Source organism: Xyrauchen texanus, chromosome 15 (genome assembly GCF_025860055.1).
Source record: "Xyrauchen texanus isolate HMW12.3.18 chromosome 15, RBS_HiC_50CHRs, whole genome shotgun sequence".
NCBI classification, from domain to species: domain Eukaryota; kingdom Metazoa; phylum Chordata; class Actinopteri; order Cypriniformes; family Catostomidae; genus Xyrauchen; species Xyrauchen texanus.
In genome coordinates, this window is record NC_068290.1 from 10,689,818 (window position 1) to 10,707,550 (window position 17,733).

The window sequence follows — 17,733 nt, forward strand, 5'->3', positions numbered from 1 at the left end:
AAACACAAGTAGGCCTACACACACACACACACACACACACACACACACTTGGGAACTATATTAATACTTGCATGTTTACATTTTAACCACTTCAAATATCATTCAAATATAAGAAATAACTCGTATAAGACCATCACTCAAGCAAGGGCATCGCGTAAAAGGCGTCCATGTCTTGAATCCCGCGATAATATTGTTAACGTGTCATTTAAAGTCCTTTACAATAAAATTAGAAGTTAAGGCATCATAATAACAGGCTCAAGTAAAAACAGTTGCGAGGGAGGGAGACGATGGGAAGTCCTGCCCTTTCTGAAAGATTCCTGTTTAACTCTGCGAGCAGAACCGAGTGACTCAACCCACAGTTACTGTTTACTGCAACAGCATGAGGAGAAGCTCTCCGGATTAGACACTAATATTACTTAACTTTCTTGTCTAACAACGCCAGCTTTGTCATATTCAGATTAATGCAAGGACTATGGACAAAATCACTTTTCTAATGGAGCAATGTCGGCTTTCTCTGTTCTGCTGGGGCACCGTATTTATTACCACAGTTCTCATGGATCGGAGCGGAGTCGGTAAGTTTACTTTGACACTTCTCGCGCGCTCCTTGGGTTATCAGGTACATACGAAACATCTTGAGGTTGAATACCCGTATTTGTATTGTCCACTGGCCCGTATGTTAAGAAAGAAGCGATCATTTTCAACTGCTTACTTTTAAAAACTTGCAACAGGTGGTTACATACAGTGAACGCATACTTCAGCATTGTTTTTTCCTTTGCAGATTTCACTAGTTACGTAAGAGCGAAAATAAAACAACATATTTGCTCAGGTGTTGCTAAATGGCACCAGTACCACATCTGCCGTTTTTTAATGTGCGTTGCATTGTCATGCTAAACATTTCACGTATAGGTTATTGATAGGAGTGACTCATTGTGGTTGTGGCACACCGTTAGCTTTTTTGTCTGTTGTTATAGGACATAGGTTATGTGAATTTGACTTTTGTTGGTCAACAAACAGTTTAGCATGTTCCACTTGTGTTATTTATTTTTTTAATTTCCTGTATGAAATCATATTACTGTTTATACGTTATAAGATGCATATTCTGCATATAACACATCACATTATTCGAAAGTACATCCTCACATACAAATAAAGTGGTGGTGCCATGGTACAGTGATGGTATCAGATGGTCATACCAGGGTACTTTGATATATACCACGGTACTACATGATTACAATATTCATTTTCCATGGACCGTATATGGTATAGGTCCAAAAGGCCCAAATTTGGTACTTCTGTGACATTCTGTCTCAGTAAGCTTTAAAAGTCAAGAGGACTACATACAAATTCTAATTGATCACATGATATTTTAACTTTATCATAACAGGCTGTTTCTGTTTGTTAATCTCTCAGATATGTGTGTACAAGGGAACGCCTTTATGTACTGACAGCTGAAAAACATTATGAGTTTGTCTGTTCTGTTGTAGTGGAAGTGTTTGACATTTGCTATTGGGATGTTTTCTATTTAAACCAACCCCGTGTCCTTCTTCCCATTGGTATAAATTGTTTATCTCTCTCTTTCTTGTCATTAATTTCAGCCTCTGTAATTAAAGGTTACTTAAGACAGTAATTACACTCAGTGAACTCCTCCCTACCTCATGCCTGTGATTATAGCAGTCTACAGAAAGATATGTTTGTCATATAGACCCCGTTGAAGCTTTTGCTGTTTTCGGAGGGGTATTATTGAGATATTTCTTACAGAATTCATATTTTCCAGATGTCAGGCTACATCTTTGCCACTTGCTGTTTCCAGCCTTGCTTGGCTGCATGTTGCTCTGTACACTTCACTGGTGAAACACACTAGGGCTGTGTCTGTTTGGGCCATGTGCAGGAGTTTTGCCCTGCTTGTTTTAGGCATTACAAATATCATCAGACACCCCCATGTGCAGGTATATAACTTGCCTTCCTGTTTGATGTTATTACTTAGAATGTTACTTTTATTTGTCATCTGCCTACACAGGTTAATTTGGGCAATGACATCCCACATAAACGCAATCCAAATGCACACTCACTAACTAATAAAAGCTTGTTTTGTTTCAAACACACACACATTTGTATGTTTACTGTCCAGGCACTCCATCGTGAAATAAAAAGAAAATGGTTTTACAATTTACCATCGAATAGGCCTATTTTTTCTTATCTGAACGTGGTTTGTATATGTATGGTTATGTTTATGGTTGTGAACTAAACTTAGTTTTTACTACTTTGAAGTACTTGACCATACATATAATTACATTACATTAGCTATGTCAGGCCCAAATGGGCCCCATAGTCCATTCTCCTTATCTGGAAGTGCACACCGCTTAAAAGTACAGGGTCTTAAAAGACATATTGTTTCCAAGTTAGCCAACAGGCCAGTTACATTTCAAGCAACTGTAAGTAACTTCTTTACTTAAAAAAAATTGCACTGAATAATTCAGCACAATATATTCACTGCAGTGCTTTTATATGCGACAATAATGTAAAGTATTGGAATTATCATGATTTTGGATCTTCTTTCAGCAAATACTGACACATGCAATTCATTTGATTACTTAATCAGAATATCATGCAATAGATTTTTATTAAATATTTTCATTGGCCCTATGAAAATTTCATCATTTTCTTTTTTATGAATACTTAAACTCCATGAGTTGAATCAAGGCAGTGTATAATTGTCTAGCTGCTACACTATTCAAAGGAAATAGAGTGAGGTAATGGCTCTTTAGTATAGAATGTTATCCAGTCAGGCCAGGCAGTATAGATAGCAAGAGAGCAAGCAGTGCTCATGGAGTAAATAGCTCCTTTGTAGTCCCTATAAGCTGTGTAAAACACAGGCTACTGGAAGGAGGCAGTGAATCTGAATTTTTGCTTACCAAAGCCTTCCTGGTCCTATCAAGAGATGAGAAGAGGGGTCACATAACCTCAAAATGACTGCATCTGATTTGACCAAATTAGTCTTCCTATCCCCGTGGCAGACACAAATCCCGCTTGGCTCACTTCAATGAACCAGAGACTAAAAGAGCACATTGGCCTGCTTATCTGCCTAGCTCCAAAGACAAAGCTAAATCTGTCAAAAATGATAGTGGATGTGTGCTGGGGAATATATATCGTATTTGCAATTATGGCCATTTTGCTTCACAGTTTTCAGCTTTGGCACTTCTTCTTACTTTCCAAAGCAGTATAGGGGTAGGTCACGATTAACAATAAAATTTTTTAGATTTATTTCTTATATATATTGTTTAGTGGTGGTGATTTAATAAGCCTGCTGAAATTGAGCATGCTTACATGCACGATCTTACACTGATCACGCTTAATAAGCCCACAACGTGTGTGGTCATGTAAATGGTCCTTAACGGTTTAAGTAAAAAACAACTGATGCAGGTAGATTTTTGCTCATTACCCTGATTTCGAGTTTCATGTAAACACCTTTACTGGCATTCTAAGCGGCTTAGCCAGTATGCGCAAGTGTTGTGCGCATGCCTGTTTATATTTTGTTGGCAAAGCAGAAAATCCATTGTGTTCCATCCAGCTGTGTTGATATGCAAAAACGCATCTTATGTAAACACACCCTTAGAAATGTGTCCGATTGGGGTCCGGTGAACCCAAAACCAATTTATTATACAGTGCTTCCTTAAGACCAATTAGTTAATTAATCATTCATGCAACCCTCAGACTAGTTGATTTAAAAAATATGCAGATTTGCACATATAATACTGTACTGACCTTAACACAACACTAAATATAACATAAATATTCTGTAGAAACCAAGATTTGTAATACATTTTTGCCTAGATTTAAAAATGTATCATGTATTGCTTTTATAGCTGTCAAAGTTAACGTATAAACACATGTGATTAATTAAAATGTTTTATGTGTTCATTTAAAAAAAATTTTTTTTAACACATTTACCAATTTGACTTTCGATTGTAATTGTAAATAGTACAATTGGTTGGCAGTCTCTTCAGTAGAACTGTCACAGTAGAAGTGTATTGGTTGGTATTCCAGCCGTGGAAGGAAAGCCACACATCCGCTCTATCTGTGCTTCCTTCCTAGGCTGGGTCACCTGTTCCATCCTTTCCAGAGAGCAGTGGAGAGAGATTGAGGGGGTAGAGCTGCGTAAAGGGAAAGTGGGGGTCAGAATTTTGCCATTGTGTCTCTTTACAATATTCACTTACTGTCTTTTCCATATAGGTTCTCTCAGAAATGATTCTGAAGAATACAGATTTGCTGCTAACATTGAGGGAACATAAATGCATTAAGGGGCGTTTTTAATTACGTAAAGTTGCCTAGTTTCATTGACTACTCTAATGCTATATCCAACGATATCAGTTGGTTTATCACAAGACCTTTACTGTCTGCACACCCATTGGTAATTGGCACTTTCAAGTTGCTGTTCATTGGCATAAAATTTGCTCAAGTCTCTCAGCCAATGGCTTCTGTCATTCAGTTTTGCCTCAAGCTTATTAAAAAATAAAGACGTTTGTTCGCTTTGTGTGTGAGCCCCTTGCTGCTGAATTGGTTTTAAAGTGTCTCAGGATTCAGTCTTGAAAAGTATTCACACTGACAAAGCAACCCAAAAGTCATTCCGTTTCAATGAGAGTTGCAGATTCAAACTTACAGATTCAGTTGGCAATGCCGATGCATCAAAGCTGTGCAAATAAGAAGGGACACTATGTGGTAAAAGCAAACAGTGGAGCTCACATGATCTGCTTCCTGACAGTTGGATACAGTGGAGTAGAAACACCTACAGCAACCAAAATACAGTGATTAACTGTTGCCAGCGATTAAAACAATATCAGTATGAATGCATATTTATGTAACTGTCCAGTTTTGCAATTGTTGTGGAATGGTTACTGACTGTGACTATTAAAGAGGCCGAGCTGTGAACGCTTGTAGTCAGAGACGCATTTATGTTTTGACTGAGACTGCCTTTAAACTTTAATCTTTCCATGTACTTTGCTAATCAAATTAGTTTGCTGTTAGATTAATGTGTCCTAATGTCATTTTAGCTCTGCATTATGGGGCAGCTCCAGCGTCATACAGTGTGTGTGTGTGTGTGTGTGTGTGTGTGTGTGTGTTTGTGTGTAAATAACTGGTGCCCCATTCAACCCCAAAGATCCAAGATGGCCCTGTATCGCTGGAAAGCGTTACAATAGGAGGTGTGGGGTACTAACAGTTTATGTGATGTACTTTAAGGACTTCATATGGATTTGCTAACACAGGCACATAAACATACACACAAGAGGGCAAAACACTGCAATTAAGAAACCATATACAGACATCAAAGATTTGGAAATACTCATACATCACCAAACTAATTTACTCCCTGTCTGTACCTGAACTCATCTTTATGGGTTTCTAGATTTACAGACTAAACTAATGGAAAAGACACAACACTTCAATTGATCTGAGGTTGTGAATTCAGTCTCTACTGTCTTAAGATGAGGCAGGAATTGAAACCCTGTTTGGTCTTCCCCTGTGCTGTGCTTGATCGCTTCAGTGTATTTAGGTCAGAGTCTCTGGAAACTGACAAGGGTGCTGGATATGAACACAGGTCCAAACAGGGCAAAAACAGATAAAAAGAGAGAACAGCATGCATATCTGATAACAGAGGCAGACGGCATTGGATCTTACAATGTTTTGTGGCTTCGAACAACACTATTGAAGGGGAGTATGCAGTGGCCCCCAAAAGTATTTGGACAACACTTAAAAAAAGTTGAAACCAGCATAAGCTGATTTGTTGTTTTTAGCTGGTCTACCAGCTGGTTGGTTTATAGGGAGTTCACCCTAAAAATGAAAATTCTTTCATCATTTACTCACCCTCATGCCATCCCAGATGGGACTTTCTTTCTTCTGTTGAACACAAACAAAGATATCTCAGCTCTGTAGGTCCATACAATGCAAGTGAATGGTGGCCAGATATTTGAAGCGTCAAAAAGCATTTAAATTCAGAATAAAAGTAATCACACAATTCCAGTGATTAAATCCATATCTTCAGAATTGATGTAATAGGTGTGGGTGAGAAACAGATCAATATTTAAGTCCTTTTTATAATAAATTGTCCCTGCCCAGTAGGTGGCGATATGTACAAAGAATGTAAATCGCCAAAATCAAAAGAAAGTGAAAGTGAAAATGAAGATTGCTTACATATGCTGTAAGTGTCCAATAATAATGCCCCTAAAATAATCCAAAACCCATTTGGGGCCACTCTATGAAACCTAATATTGAACTTAAAATGGTTGGTAGTAAATAATTGTTTAGTTTGAGCATATCTCTGACTTCTTGGCACATTTTAGACTTTTTAATTAGATCGGCTTCCATGGTTGGGCTTGTTTTTCTTTTCACTGTTAAGTAAGATTTAAGAGAGTGTTTTTGTATTGTAGTTTTTTAAAGCCTGGTCCTCTTTCTGTTTTATTCTAGATGGGATGTTTCCTATTCCGATTCCTCAGCTATGTAAGTTCTGTGACGTGGAGGCGTCTACCTGTAATGGCACTGACACCTGTAAAAGCAACTGCAGCATCACAGCCATCTGTGCCCACAGTGATGAGATCTGCGTGGCTATCTGGTACGTCTTCCACAACCTTTTATCAAGTGTGATGCCGTTTCATGTTGAAGAGAATGCAGTAAAATATACTTTAGCTGTTGAGTCATTGCTATTTCTAAGTGGGTTTTGTGTTGACTGCTATAAAAATAAGGGCATTTTCAGTTTATGTCAGAGGCACTTTGAGACTGGTGGGTCTCAAGCATGTAATGTAGAAAATGTACAACAACAACTGAAGAACTAAGTCTGAGACATAGTTTATACTGATCGATTTATATCATGATCCTTGTAATTAGAGTGCACATGTACTGTATATGTTTGTGTGTCCTCTATATTATCAGGAGGAAGAATGATGACAACAACACGATTGAGACATTGTGCCACAACCCCTCCGAGACCCTCTATGGCATCATGGTAGAGAACTACAACAAAACCAAGTGTGAGATGAAGAAGAGGATGTCAAACAGCGGCCCCTTCCACATCTGCTCCTGCAACGCTGAGGAGTGCAATGACATCTTGATGTTCACTCTTCGTTAGTGTCCCTCCTTATCCTTTCTTCTTTCAAGCTCTCTGTATATCCTCTGTTCAGTTCACTTATGTTAAAGTGTTTTTGATAGTAACACAGGTGATGTGGTGTACTTGCTGCAAACTTGCCAAACATTTCCCTCAAATTTTTTTAACATGAAAATGATCTTGCGATTCAACGCATATGTTTGCAAGAAGTTTGCAGCTCTTCACCGGTAGTCGTGAATCTGCAGCAAACTTTGGAGACGATGAAGAGTTTGCAGCAAAGCTCATTTGCATATGAAAATGATGAGTTTGCAGCAAGTTTGCCAGAACTCTTGATTTTTGTAAGGGTTACTATTGTCTTCTTAATCAAGACACTTACCTTCAGGTTGATCTAGGTAGACTTTTCTTGTAATAAGTGTACTGTAACAGGATTTTCATACTGTTTATAGTTTGTTTAATCTGGCATAAGATTACATTTAACCCTGGGTAAATCAAAGTTTCACTTTGATAATTTTTAAAGGGGATTAGCACTGCGTTTAACCCTAGGTTTTGCAGTGATAACCCTGAATTGTGGTGCCGAAGCTAAACAGTTTGAAACCATGTGATGCAAGAATGTTACGGCAAGTTTAGCAACAAACAAACAAACCAATCATGGACACTTTTTTTCAGCTGCATTAAAAATGTCAAACAGCAAACGTGTAAACTACACATACACAAATAGAGAAATGACGACAAACATTTTCGTTGTCGAATAGTCATTTGATCAAATTAAACGTTCACATTAAACTGTAACGATGACGTGCCTGACTGAGGAGAGGAAGTATTACACAGCTCACAGTCCAGATGCACTCTAAACAGCTTTAGGTGATGTAGATCGCGAAGTATGAGGGAATTATATTAAAAAAAAAAAAAGAAATAAGTAAATTCGGAAGCACTCTTGTTGTGGAATAAGCAGAGCTCTTTAAAGGAAACACCCAGGCCTTACATCTTAAATGCAGTTATTTTTAATGCATTATAGCTTTATTAAAGTTCAAATAATACAGAAGCAGATCATGTAAATAACTACAAACTCTGAAACTGGCATTTCTCTTTGTGTTCAGTGCCTCTTCTATGAGTTGCGCAAATGTCCCGATCTAAGGGGGAGAGATTGAAACTGCAACCGGCTGATGCACACTCTGTCACGGGGACACTCATCCCTCGAGCCTGCATGCTTAATGCAGCTAGATTAGAATGTGATGGCTCGTGACCTATTGAATCATAATATATGTCACTGTGCATTTCTTATCGTGAAGAAAATTGGCAATATATAGCTTTATTAATAAAAGGGAATTTTTATTTTAGATAAAGATGGATTGAAGTGAACAGAAAGGTGAGAGAGGGTAGTTTTCACCCCATTATACACTGCAACAAAAAAATTTTTGATTTGATTTTGGCTCGTTTTCCAATATAAATATCTAAAACTCATTTAAAACAACATACATTTTATTTAGCAGATATACTGCACAAAAAAAAACTATTTCTGAGAATGTTGAATATAATATAATAAATGCTAATATTTAAAAATATCTAAAAATCCTTTAAAAAAAAAGATGCATTCACCTGAGAAGCAGCATATAAAATATTTATACTTGCTTTTAGAGAATAGATCTTGAATAATACATATTTCTTCTTTAATATGCTTGCAGAATTATAACCAAGTGAAAAAATACACTTATATACAAAATATACTTAAATATTTAAAGAGACATTTTCTCAAAGCAAGTAACTGTATTTTGTTTTTTGGACCATTATAAATGGAAAACAAGAGAAAAAACTTGATAACAATAGGATTTTTTGCAGTTAATTTCTTAACTGAATTAAAGTTAGTAAAAAGTATATTTTTCCATTAATTCAGTGAATGTCTATTAGAGGTATTTTTAAAACATGATTTTGTCCTCTTTATTGTTAGTAAGGACATTTAATCCAACCATTTAAGCCGGGCCACAAGCTGAATAATCGGTTAAGAGCTAATAATTAATCTTTGCAATAATCGGTGAATAGTCGAATAATCTTTCTAATAATCACTAGATTAATCTAATATCAAAATAATCGTTAGTTGCAGCCTTACCCTCTTTCCCTGGTTCCAGCCCCCTGGAGATGCTACGATGAGCCAACATCTACAATAAACTGTATCTTCGCAGTGCATATAATCTGATCTGTATTCATGAGGGAGAGTATGGAAGACTGCGTTTGTGATCCCTACAGGCCACTACGTATATTTGGTGATGCCATAAAGATTGGCCAACGCCCCTTCCATCTTCCAGGGGTTTATGAATGAGATCTTCCATGCTTACCTGCTTCAATTTCTGATCATCTACATCGACGACATCCTAATTTACTCTAAATCCCCCGGTTAGCACGTACGGCACGTACAGACCTCCAATGTCTCCGAGAGCATCACCTTTACCCGAAAGCTAAAAAGGGTGCCTTCCATCTTCCCTCAGTTCAGTTCTTATGTTACTGCATTTGGACCGGAGGGGTTTTGGATGGACCAGGGGAAGGTTGAAGCGATACAGTCCTGGCCTACACAAACTATGATAAAGGAACTCGGAAATGAGCGCTTTCTCGGATTTGCCAACTTTTACCGCCAGTTCATTAGGAACTTCAGCTTCATCGTCGCTCCATTAACCACCTTTCTGCGCAAGAAGCCAAAAAAAATATTCTGGTCACATGAAGCCACCCATGCCTTCCAAACCCTCAAACTGGCCTTCACTTCTACTCCCATACTGCATCATCCAAACCCAGAGCTCCCTTTCATTGTGGAAGACGATGCCTCCACCACCGGCATCAGAGCCAGCTTCCCAAGCTCTATCCTTGTGCCTTCTTCTCCCGCAATCTATCACCTGCAGAATGAAACTCTGACATCATCAAACGAGAGCTTCTTGCCATCAAGTTGGTGCTGGAGGAGTGACACCATAGGCTGGAGGGTTCCAAGCACACTCTCCCTGAGGACAAAATGTCAGACCGAGGACCCCAGATCACCTCTAAGGTATGGAGGACTTTCTTTTCACTTCTGGGTGTGTCGGTTAGTCTCTCTTCTACCATCTACAGACGAACGGGCAGACGGAACGAAAGATCCAGGAGATTGGCCGCTTCCTCCAGACCTACTGCCATCACCACCAGAATCACTGGAGCTAATATCTCCCCTGGGCCGAGTATGCACAAACTCTCTCTGCCACCAGGCCACAGGCCACACTCCATTTCAATGCATACTCAGCTTCCAACCTCCGTTAATCCCCTTGTCAAGGGAACCTTCTGAAGTTCCCGGCGATAGACCATTGGTTCTAGACGAGTGTCATGGCTCCCTCGGTCTCTCCACCACCCTTAGTGTTCCGCTCCTCTTCACCCGATTTCTAATTTGCCACACCTGCACGCAACCTGCTCACTCATCAAGGACCGCATAAATAAGTCACCTTCAATTCACTTCTTTGTCAAGTTTCACAGTTTGACGCGCTGCTCTCACGCAGTGTTTATTTACTTGTCTGTATTTAATCTGTAGATCTTCATCGTCATCTATTTATTGTGAACTCTGCATCTTCGTCAGATACCTACTCTTCAGTTCTGTGGACTGTTAACCTTGTGATTCCTTCATGAGTCTGTAAAGCTTACTAACCTGTGTGATTTCATCATTGTTTTGATCTCACTGTGATTACTCTGTTAATCCTTTGAATGTCAGTAAATCCTCTTGCACCTGGTTTCACTGACTACAACTTGAGTGGCTTGAATTCCTGACACCTAGAGTAAAGAGTGGACAGTGTAAAAAAAATAAAAGCTAACCCACGATTACGCTAATAGTTAAAAAATTACCCTGGGTTAACAATGTCAAGTGTGAAAAGTCCAAATGGTTCTTTGGATAAGTGAATTTGCTAAATAACTATTAACTTGCTTCCTGATTGATTAGAAAGCAAACCCATATTAGCTGTCTCTGACCTCTGAAGTCTCTCATGTGACGTAGCCCCTATTTCAGCTCTCTGTGATAATTAGGTTTTCTGTTGAACTATGGAAATTGCTGTCTATGTATAAACAATGAAATGTGTTTTGAAAGCTTAGCTGGTGCTAGAGCAAGCCCACTTCACCACACTAGATAAATAGTACTTATATATCTTTTAAATTTCATTTTAAATAGATATATCCATCCATCCCCATTGAACATGTTGTGTAACTACCACACACATGCTAAAACAGTCTTACTGGAAGACTGCATTAGCAAACAATGCTAATTATTTAGCACTGGCTCATAGAGCGTGTAGCTCAGGTTGTGCACAACACATAATACATGGTGTCGTAACGTTCTAAAGCAGCTGCACTGTTGCTGGCTAGGCTGTGCTGTCTCGGGAAACTTTCTGTTGGCTTTGGTTGTATGGGGGGATCTCAGACATGTGGTTTCCTGTCTGTGTAACTTGAAGCTGAGACATCACAACCACATGGCAAAACAGCTGTGCAGTAGGCATGCTCTAAAATAACCTTATATACCACTATTGGGAGAGTTTATTGCATGTTTTGTACGTTTTAAAATGCCCCATGTTCATATTGACAGGAGGAATAATCAACATTTATTTATATATGAGGTTGTTTGCTTATTACGGGAGCTTTTTAAGGTTGTTTTCAATCTAGATCTTTTGGTGCGCACCCGAGTCCATTTGATGTAAGGGTTCAGTTCGTTTTGTTGGTGTGAATGCAGTATTTCAAACTCAGCTGCTGTTCAAACACATTCGAACGGATAAACATTTACACTATGATCCCATTGTGTTCACATGCTTTTTGACCACATTCGACCACCCTTGTTTAAGTGGACAGATCTCTTATAATTTTGAACCCTGCTTACACTTGTCTTTAGCGTTGTACCATTTCAGACGGATTGTGCAACACATCTTAAATACCAGGTATAAATGAGGCCATAGCTGCAATTGTTTCAGTATAAATTGCTTTCAGAGGGCAGCTTGCATTTTTAGAATATTTTGCAGCACATCTGTGTTGGACAAATGCAAGTGCCATTCTGTATGTTTAAAGTTTGGATAGTAAATCCACAGGGACAAACACATTAATTAAACAGTAATGCATTTTGCACCCTCTTCAACTCACAGCGTGAGCAGGGGGAGGGGTTAGAATTGGATTCGGGTTTGGAGCAAGCAATCAAGCCAAATGTGAAAACAACCAAGAACACAAAACAGTATACAGGGGAATTATACGGTGTGGGATGTTCTGAGGCATGGGTACTTCCTTTCTTTTAGTGTAGCACAATGTATATAAACACACTTGGTGTAGGCCGAAGAAGACAAATGCTACCAATGGTAAATTCAGAATGTGTTACAAAAATATGGCTAGTGAGAAGGTGCTTGATACCTTTAGTGTTGGGTATGTAGGAGCAGTCCAGGGAGGCTGTAATCCTATCCGGTGAAGGAGGCCTCATTCCATGTCTGAGAGGGGAAGTATTGCAGGAAGTTTATGTTTACCTACTGGAACGATTCCACAGCATATTTCTCCAGAAATGCCTGGCATTGTTTTCTCAGACCATAATTTTTATGGCATTAACTGTGGCTAAGAGCATGCACGTTTACAGTGATAAGCTCCTTATTCTGTGTTCAACTCAAGATGCAATTTTACACATATTTTTTGCTGAATTAAATGAAAGTCATGCTTACACTATAGGTTTAGGTGGAAAGCATTGTAAATAATAATGGTGCCTTAAAGGTCTTATTAAAGGAACCTCACTCTATTTTTCAAGAGCCTCAAAAAGCTCTTCCCTTCTAATGGGTTTCTGGAGGAACTGGTAAGGTTCTTAATAATTTTGGCAGCAACTGGCTTCCATTAAGTACTTAGCCTCAGCTTTTAGGTTCTGGAGTCTAGGGTTCCTCAAAAAGGAACCATATTAATATGGTTTAATAAGTTATAAGGGTTTCTAGAGTTAATCCAAGTAGGTTAGCCATGGAAAGGGAGATCTTAATATGGATACATTTTGGTCTAGTTTATATATTTTTATATCACAAGAATTCAGCCCATTATTGTTGTTCTGCAAGATATTCAGCCCTCATTAAGAGCTATTTTGAATATGTGAACTTTGCATCAGAAACATTCTGATCAACAGCATGAACACATCACCATATCTGTTAGACCAATTGCCAGACAAACGAATAATGAAAGACAGAAATGAAGAAATTGTGGTCCGATTACAGCCCAATTACAGTTATTATTACTTTACCAAAGAAATTGAAATATATGGTTATACAGAGTCTGCTGATATTTATATATAATATATAATCCAAGATGGTAGCGCAGTAGTTTGTAAGACTGTCTATTTGTTTTCTGTTCGTTAATACGATTATAGAATTTTTTTTTAATAATTTGTAAACTTTTATTTGAAAGAGTATTGGGCACAGTGCAAAATCAGCTTGATGAGGGCATTCACTTGGACGAGTGATAGACATTGACTGGTTGAATCAGGATTTCTAGTTTCAGTCGTGTCAAGTGGCAGGTTCGGGTCTATGACCTGGAACAGTTTGGGACATGACTTCTTGTTTTTCACTGCTGGCCTGACCGGCTGTTTGTTTTTGCTTTGAATCTATGCCGTGTGTGGATGCTGTTTTGGGGGCGCAGCGCAATTGTGGCATGGAAAATTACAACTGCCTAGATAAGCAATAGACATTGACGTTATCGTCAGGATTTTTCAGCTTTGATCGGGATGCGTGGCCAGCTGGTTCGTGGCCTGGTGCTGTTTGAACCTGACTTCAGGTTTTCATTGTTGGCCTGGCTGGCTGCATCTAGTTCAGTGGATTGCAGTCTGTAGACCTTGTGGTTTCAAAAGAACAATGCAGCACGAGCGAGTTGGCCAAACAATTTTGTTAACTTTATTATTCGTCCTGTCCTACGATCATACAAATCCAATCCTGGCATTACCCTTCTGCATCTTCGGATAATTATATACTTGTAATTGTTTGTTGGAACAATGGGACATCAAACAGGATGTATACTCATCTTTTCTCTTCTGTGAGACTCTATCAGAGTTTCCATATGTTGAATTATGTGTTTGTGGATTTTCAGAAGTATGTATTAATCAAGGCTGACATCATAAATTGTCCTCCTCACCGTACAATGGATGTGAATAAGGATTCACTTGTTAATTCAACTATACGAAGAAGCATGATAATACATTTGTTATTGATATCTGGGAACGTATCACCAAATCCCGGTCCCCAAAACATTACCACAAACCAGTTAGAAATGTAAAGTTACCCAAAATAAAGCCTTGTATTATCTTTAGATGATGCATGTCTCAATTTAGTGAGCAAGGCTTTTTTCACGATCTTGCTCAATTTGATTGGGAGAAGATATTTCTGATCCCAGATGTGCCTGGAAATATTTTTTTGATGGGTTTACCATCATTATCAATAAGCATGCTCCAAGTATAAAAATATAAAATATAAGAGTTAAAAGTAGGGACAATCCCTGGTTCTCATCCATATTATCTCATTTGCTTTATGAGTGTGATGTTGCATGGGACAGGGCTAGGCAAATAGTCAATTACGTAATAAATATACAGTAGCAATTAGAAGAGCTAAAGCTGAATTTTTCCTTCCTGAAAAAAACATAGAATTTAAATAAACCAATGAAATTTTGGAAAAATTGTGATTCCTTATCTGGTACTAAAAAGACTACAGTGCTTCCACCATGTATACTGAACTACCTCACCAAAATTTCAGATAAGGCACAAATGCTTGATTGTTTTATAAGCACTTTGATGATGCTGGATCTCTATTTCAGGCACTTAAAAATCACTGATATGAAATCAGGTATTGAATACGGAGAGAGACGTTTAATGAAATTAAACTCAAATTACTAGATACAAATAAGTCAGCTGGTTCACATCTTTAATCTTTCCTTATACTCCCCAAAATGTTGAAATCTGCCTTTGTTATTCCATTGTTAAAAGGTGGTGATCCAACTAAATTGGATAACTATAGACCCATTTCTAAACTCTATGTTCTTTTAAAGGTTATAGAAACTCTTATCAGTGAACAATTGTCTTTGTATTTATCTTAAAATAATATTGTTTCTGTTAACCAGTCAACTATAGGAAAAAACACAGTACCACTACAGTTGATATGCAGGTCTTGAATGATATCATTGAGGCCCTTGAAAAAGGACATCATTGTGCGTCCCTTTTTATCGATTTATCTAAAGCCTTCAATACTGTCGATGATGAAATAATTAAACTTGGACTTAAAAATATAGGACAATCCGATAACGCTATATCTTGGTTTGCAAACTATTTAAATAACAGAACACAATGTGTGCGAACGGAAGGTCACTCATCTGCACCTTTACAGATCTCCAAGGGTGTTCCTCATGGGTCTGTTCTGGGGCCACTACTTTTTACTATTTATATTAATTGCCTTGATTTTGACATTATAAATTGTAGTTTTCGTTTCTATGCTGACAACACTGTTATTTATTGTTGTGCTCCCACTATACATCAAGCTGTGTGTCAGCTACAGTCTGCATTTGATGTTATGCAACGAAGGCTTTATAGCTTAAAACTTGTTTTAAATGCTGATAAAACTAAAGCCATGTTTTTCTCAAACTCAAAGAAATCAACAACAAATCTAGCATCTCTTCACACTTTGGTACTACGATAGAGTCTGTATCTGAATATAAATATCTTGGTTTTATACTTGATGAATCTCATGTAAATCAGTTAGGGAAAAACTCAATGTATAGCTTTTTCAGAAATCAGTCTTGTTTTTCATTTGATGCAAAAAAGAAACTAGTCTCTGCTACTTTCCTGCCTATGCTTGATTATGGAGATGTTTTGTATTTTCTGCACCATCCTATCTTTTACATTGATTAGAATTAGGGAAACAAGCTTTTCGGTATGCTGCCCTCTGTGATTTGAACACTCTACAATATGATTTAAAGATAAAAAGGCTGGTGTCAATGTGTAGTTTTAAAAATATTATTCAAGAATTTTAGAAAGACGTATCAATTTGTAAATGTCTTTAAATATTTATTTGTATCATTATATGTTATTTAAGACTGTAAACATGTGCGGCTGCCTGTCTTGGCCAGGACACTTCTGTAATTCTGAAAAAGAGATTCTTAATCTCAGTGAGTTTTATTTCCTGGTTAAATAAAGGACAAATAAATAAAAAATAATTTATCTACTTCACATGAAGAAAATTTGTGTGTTAAAAATATAATTTTCATAGTTTGAAAGCAATTGTCAAAGCGCAAACCAATGAAACAGTTATGACAGTTTGTTTAAATTTGATTCTGAAATGTGACTACTACAAAATATGAAGACAGTTTAATGACACTGATCAAAGCAGACACATTTGCTACTAAGCTCTTCACATTGATGGACGTTGTTGACTGAGAAATCCAGCAAATGTACATTTGTTTCTAATAAGCAACTCATAAAGATTCTCAGACAGAGTGTGTTGCACTTTTCATTGTGGTTTGCACACATGTTTTTCTGTTTTTCATCTTGTAAACTTGATTGTCTCAATAGAGAGCAACATGAGCTGGATATGGAATTTTGGAGTTGTCTTGATTTAGAGGTCTTGGAAGACTCTCGTGGTTTTATCAGAAAATTTAACAGTTTTTATACCACCACAGTATCACACAGAATGAGGATCACACTCAACTAGGTTGTTATTGGCCATTGCTGTAATATCATTCTCTATGATTTCCTGTTCACGTACTCTGTTTGCAATTTGTACCACTTTCTATATTTTCTCAACTGTTATTTGATTACGCATATGGTGTGCATATTTAGACAACTCAATTGTGCATGTCTTCAGTTTCAGCAAATTTCATTAGGGTTAGGATTAGGTTAGCACCATGACAATACAATTCGACCCTTTCCCCTTGGGGGGGTGGGGGGCACTTATAAAAACATTTGTCTCAAATCTCTCAAAATAGCTAATCTAGTTGATGCGCCTTTTAGAAAACTTAATGGTCAAATAAAAAGTGCATTGAAATCATCATAATATTTATGATGTTACTTAATTGTAAATATCCAGAAAAATCATTGTGAATATACACTCACTGAACACATTATTGGGAACAAGATGGTCCTAATAAAATTTTAACAAGGTTTAACATGCTGTGCATTCTGAGATGCTATTCTGCTCACTACAATTGCACTAGAGTGGTTATCTGAGTTACCGTAGCCTTTCTCCATTGACCTCTCTCATCAACAAGGCATTTCCGTCTGCAGAACTTTTGTGAGAAATACACATACTAGTACGTCTGACACTAACAAACATGCCACGGTCGAGATCACTGAGATAACATATTTTCCTGATGGTTGATGTGAACATTAACTGAAGCTCCTGACCCGTATCTGCATTATTTTATGCATTTCACTGCTGCCTCGCGATTAGCTGACTGGATAATTGCATGAATTAGTAGGTGTACAGGTGTTCCTAATTAAGTGCTCTGTGAGTGTGTTGCTAATATTTGATAGTACACAGATGCCAAAATATCTAATCTTGTCGGAAATAATAATTATTCTTTCTCTTATTTTTCTTTCTGTATGTCAATCCAGTTTATGTGCTAGATAGGTCAAACTGGGAAAAGCAGGTGTCTGCATCTCACTGGAATAT

General features: G+C 37.7%; 1 protein-coding gene across 1 annotated transcript in view; it reads left to right on the plus strand.

Moving 5' to 3' along the window:
- The first annotated feature begins 351 nt into the window (after positions 1–351).
- tgfbr2b (transforming growth factor beta receptor 2b) overlaps positions 352–17,733 on the plus strand; it is a 30,289-nt gene continuing 12,907 nt past the window's right edge. The window contains exons 1-3 of the mRNA XM_052144707.1: positions 352–572; positions 6,460–6,604; positions 6,922–7,112. Coding sequence (XP_052000667.1) covers positions 473–572; positions 6,460–6,604; positions 6,922–7,112 — 436 coding nt within the window. The 5' untranslated portion in view covers positions 352–472. The remainder of the gene's footprint in view (positions 573–6,459; positions 6,605–6,921; positions 7,113–17,733) is intronic.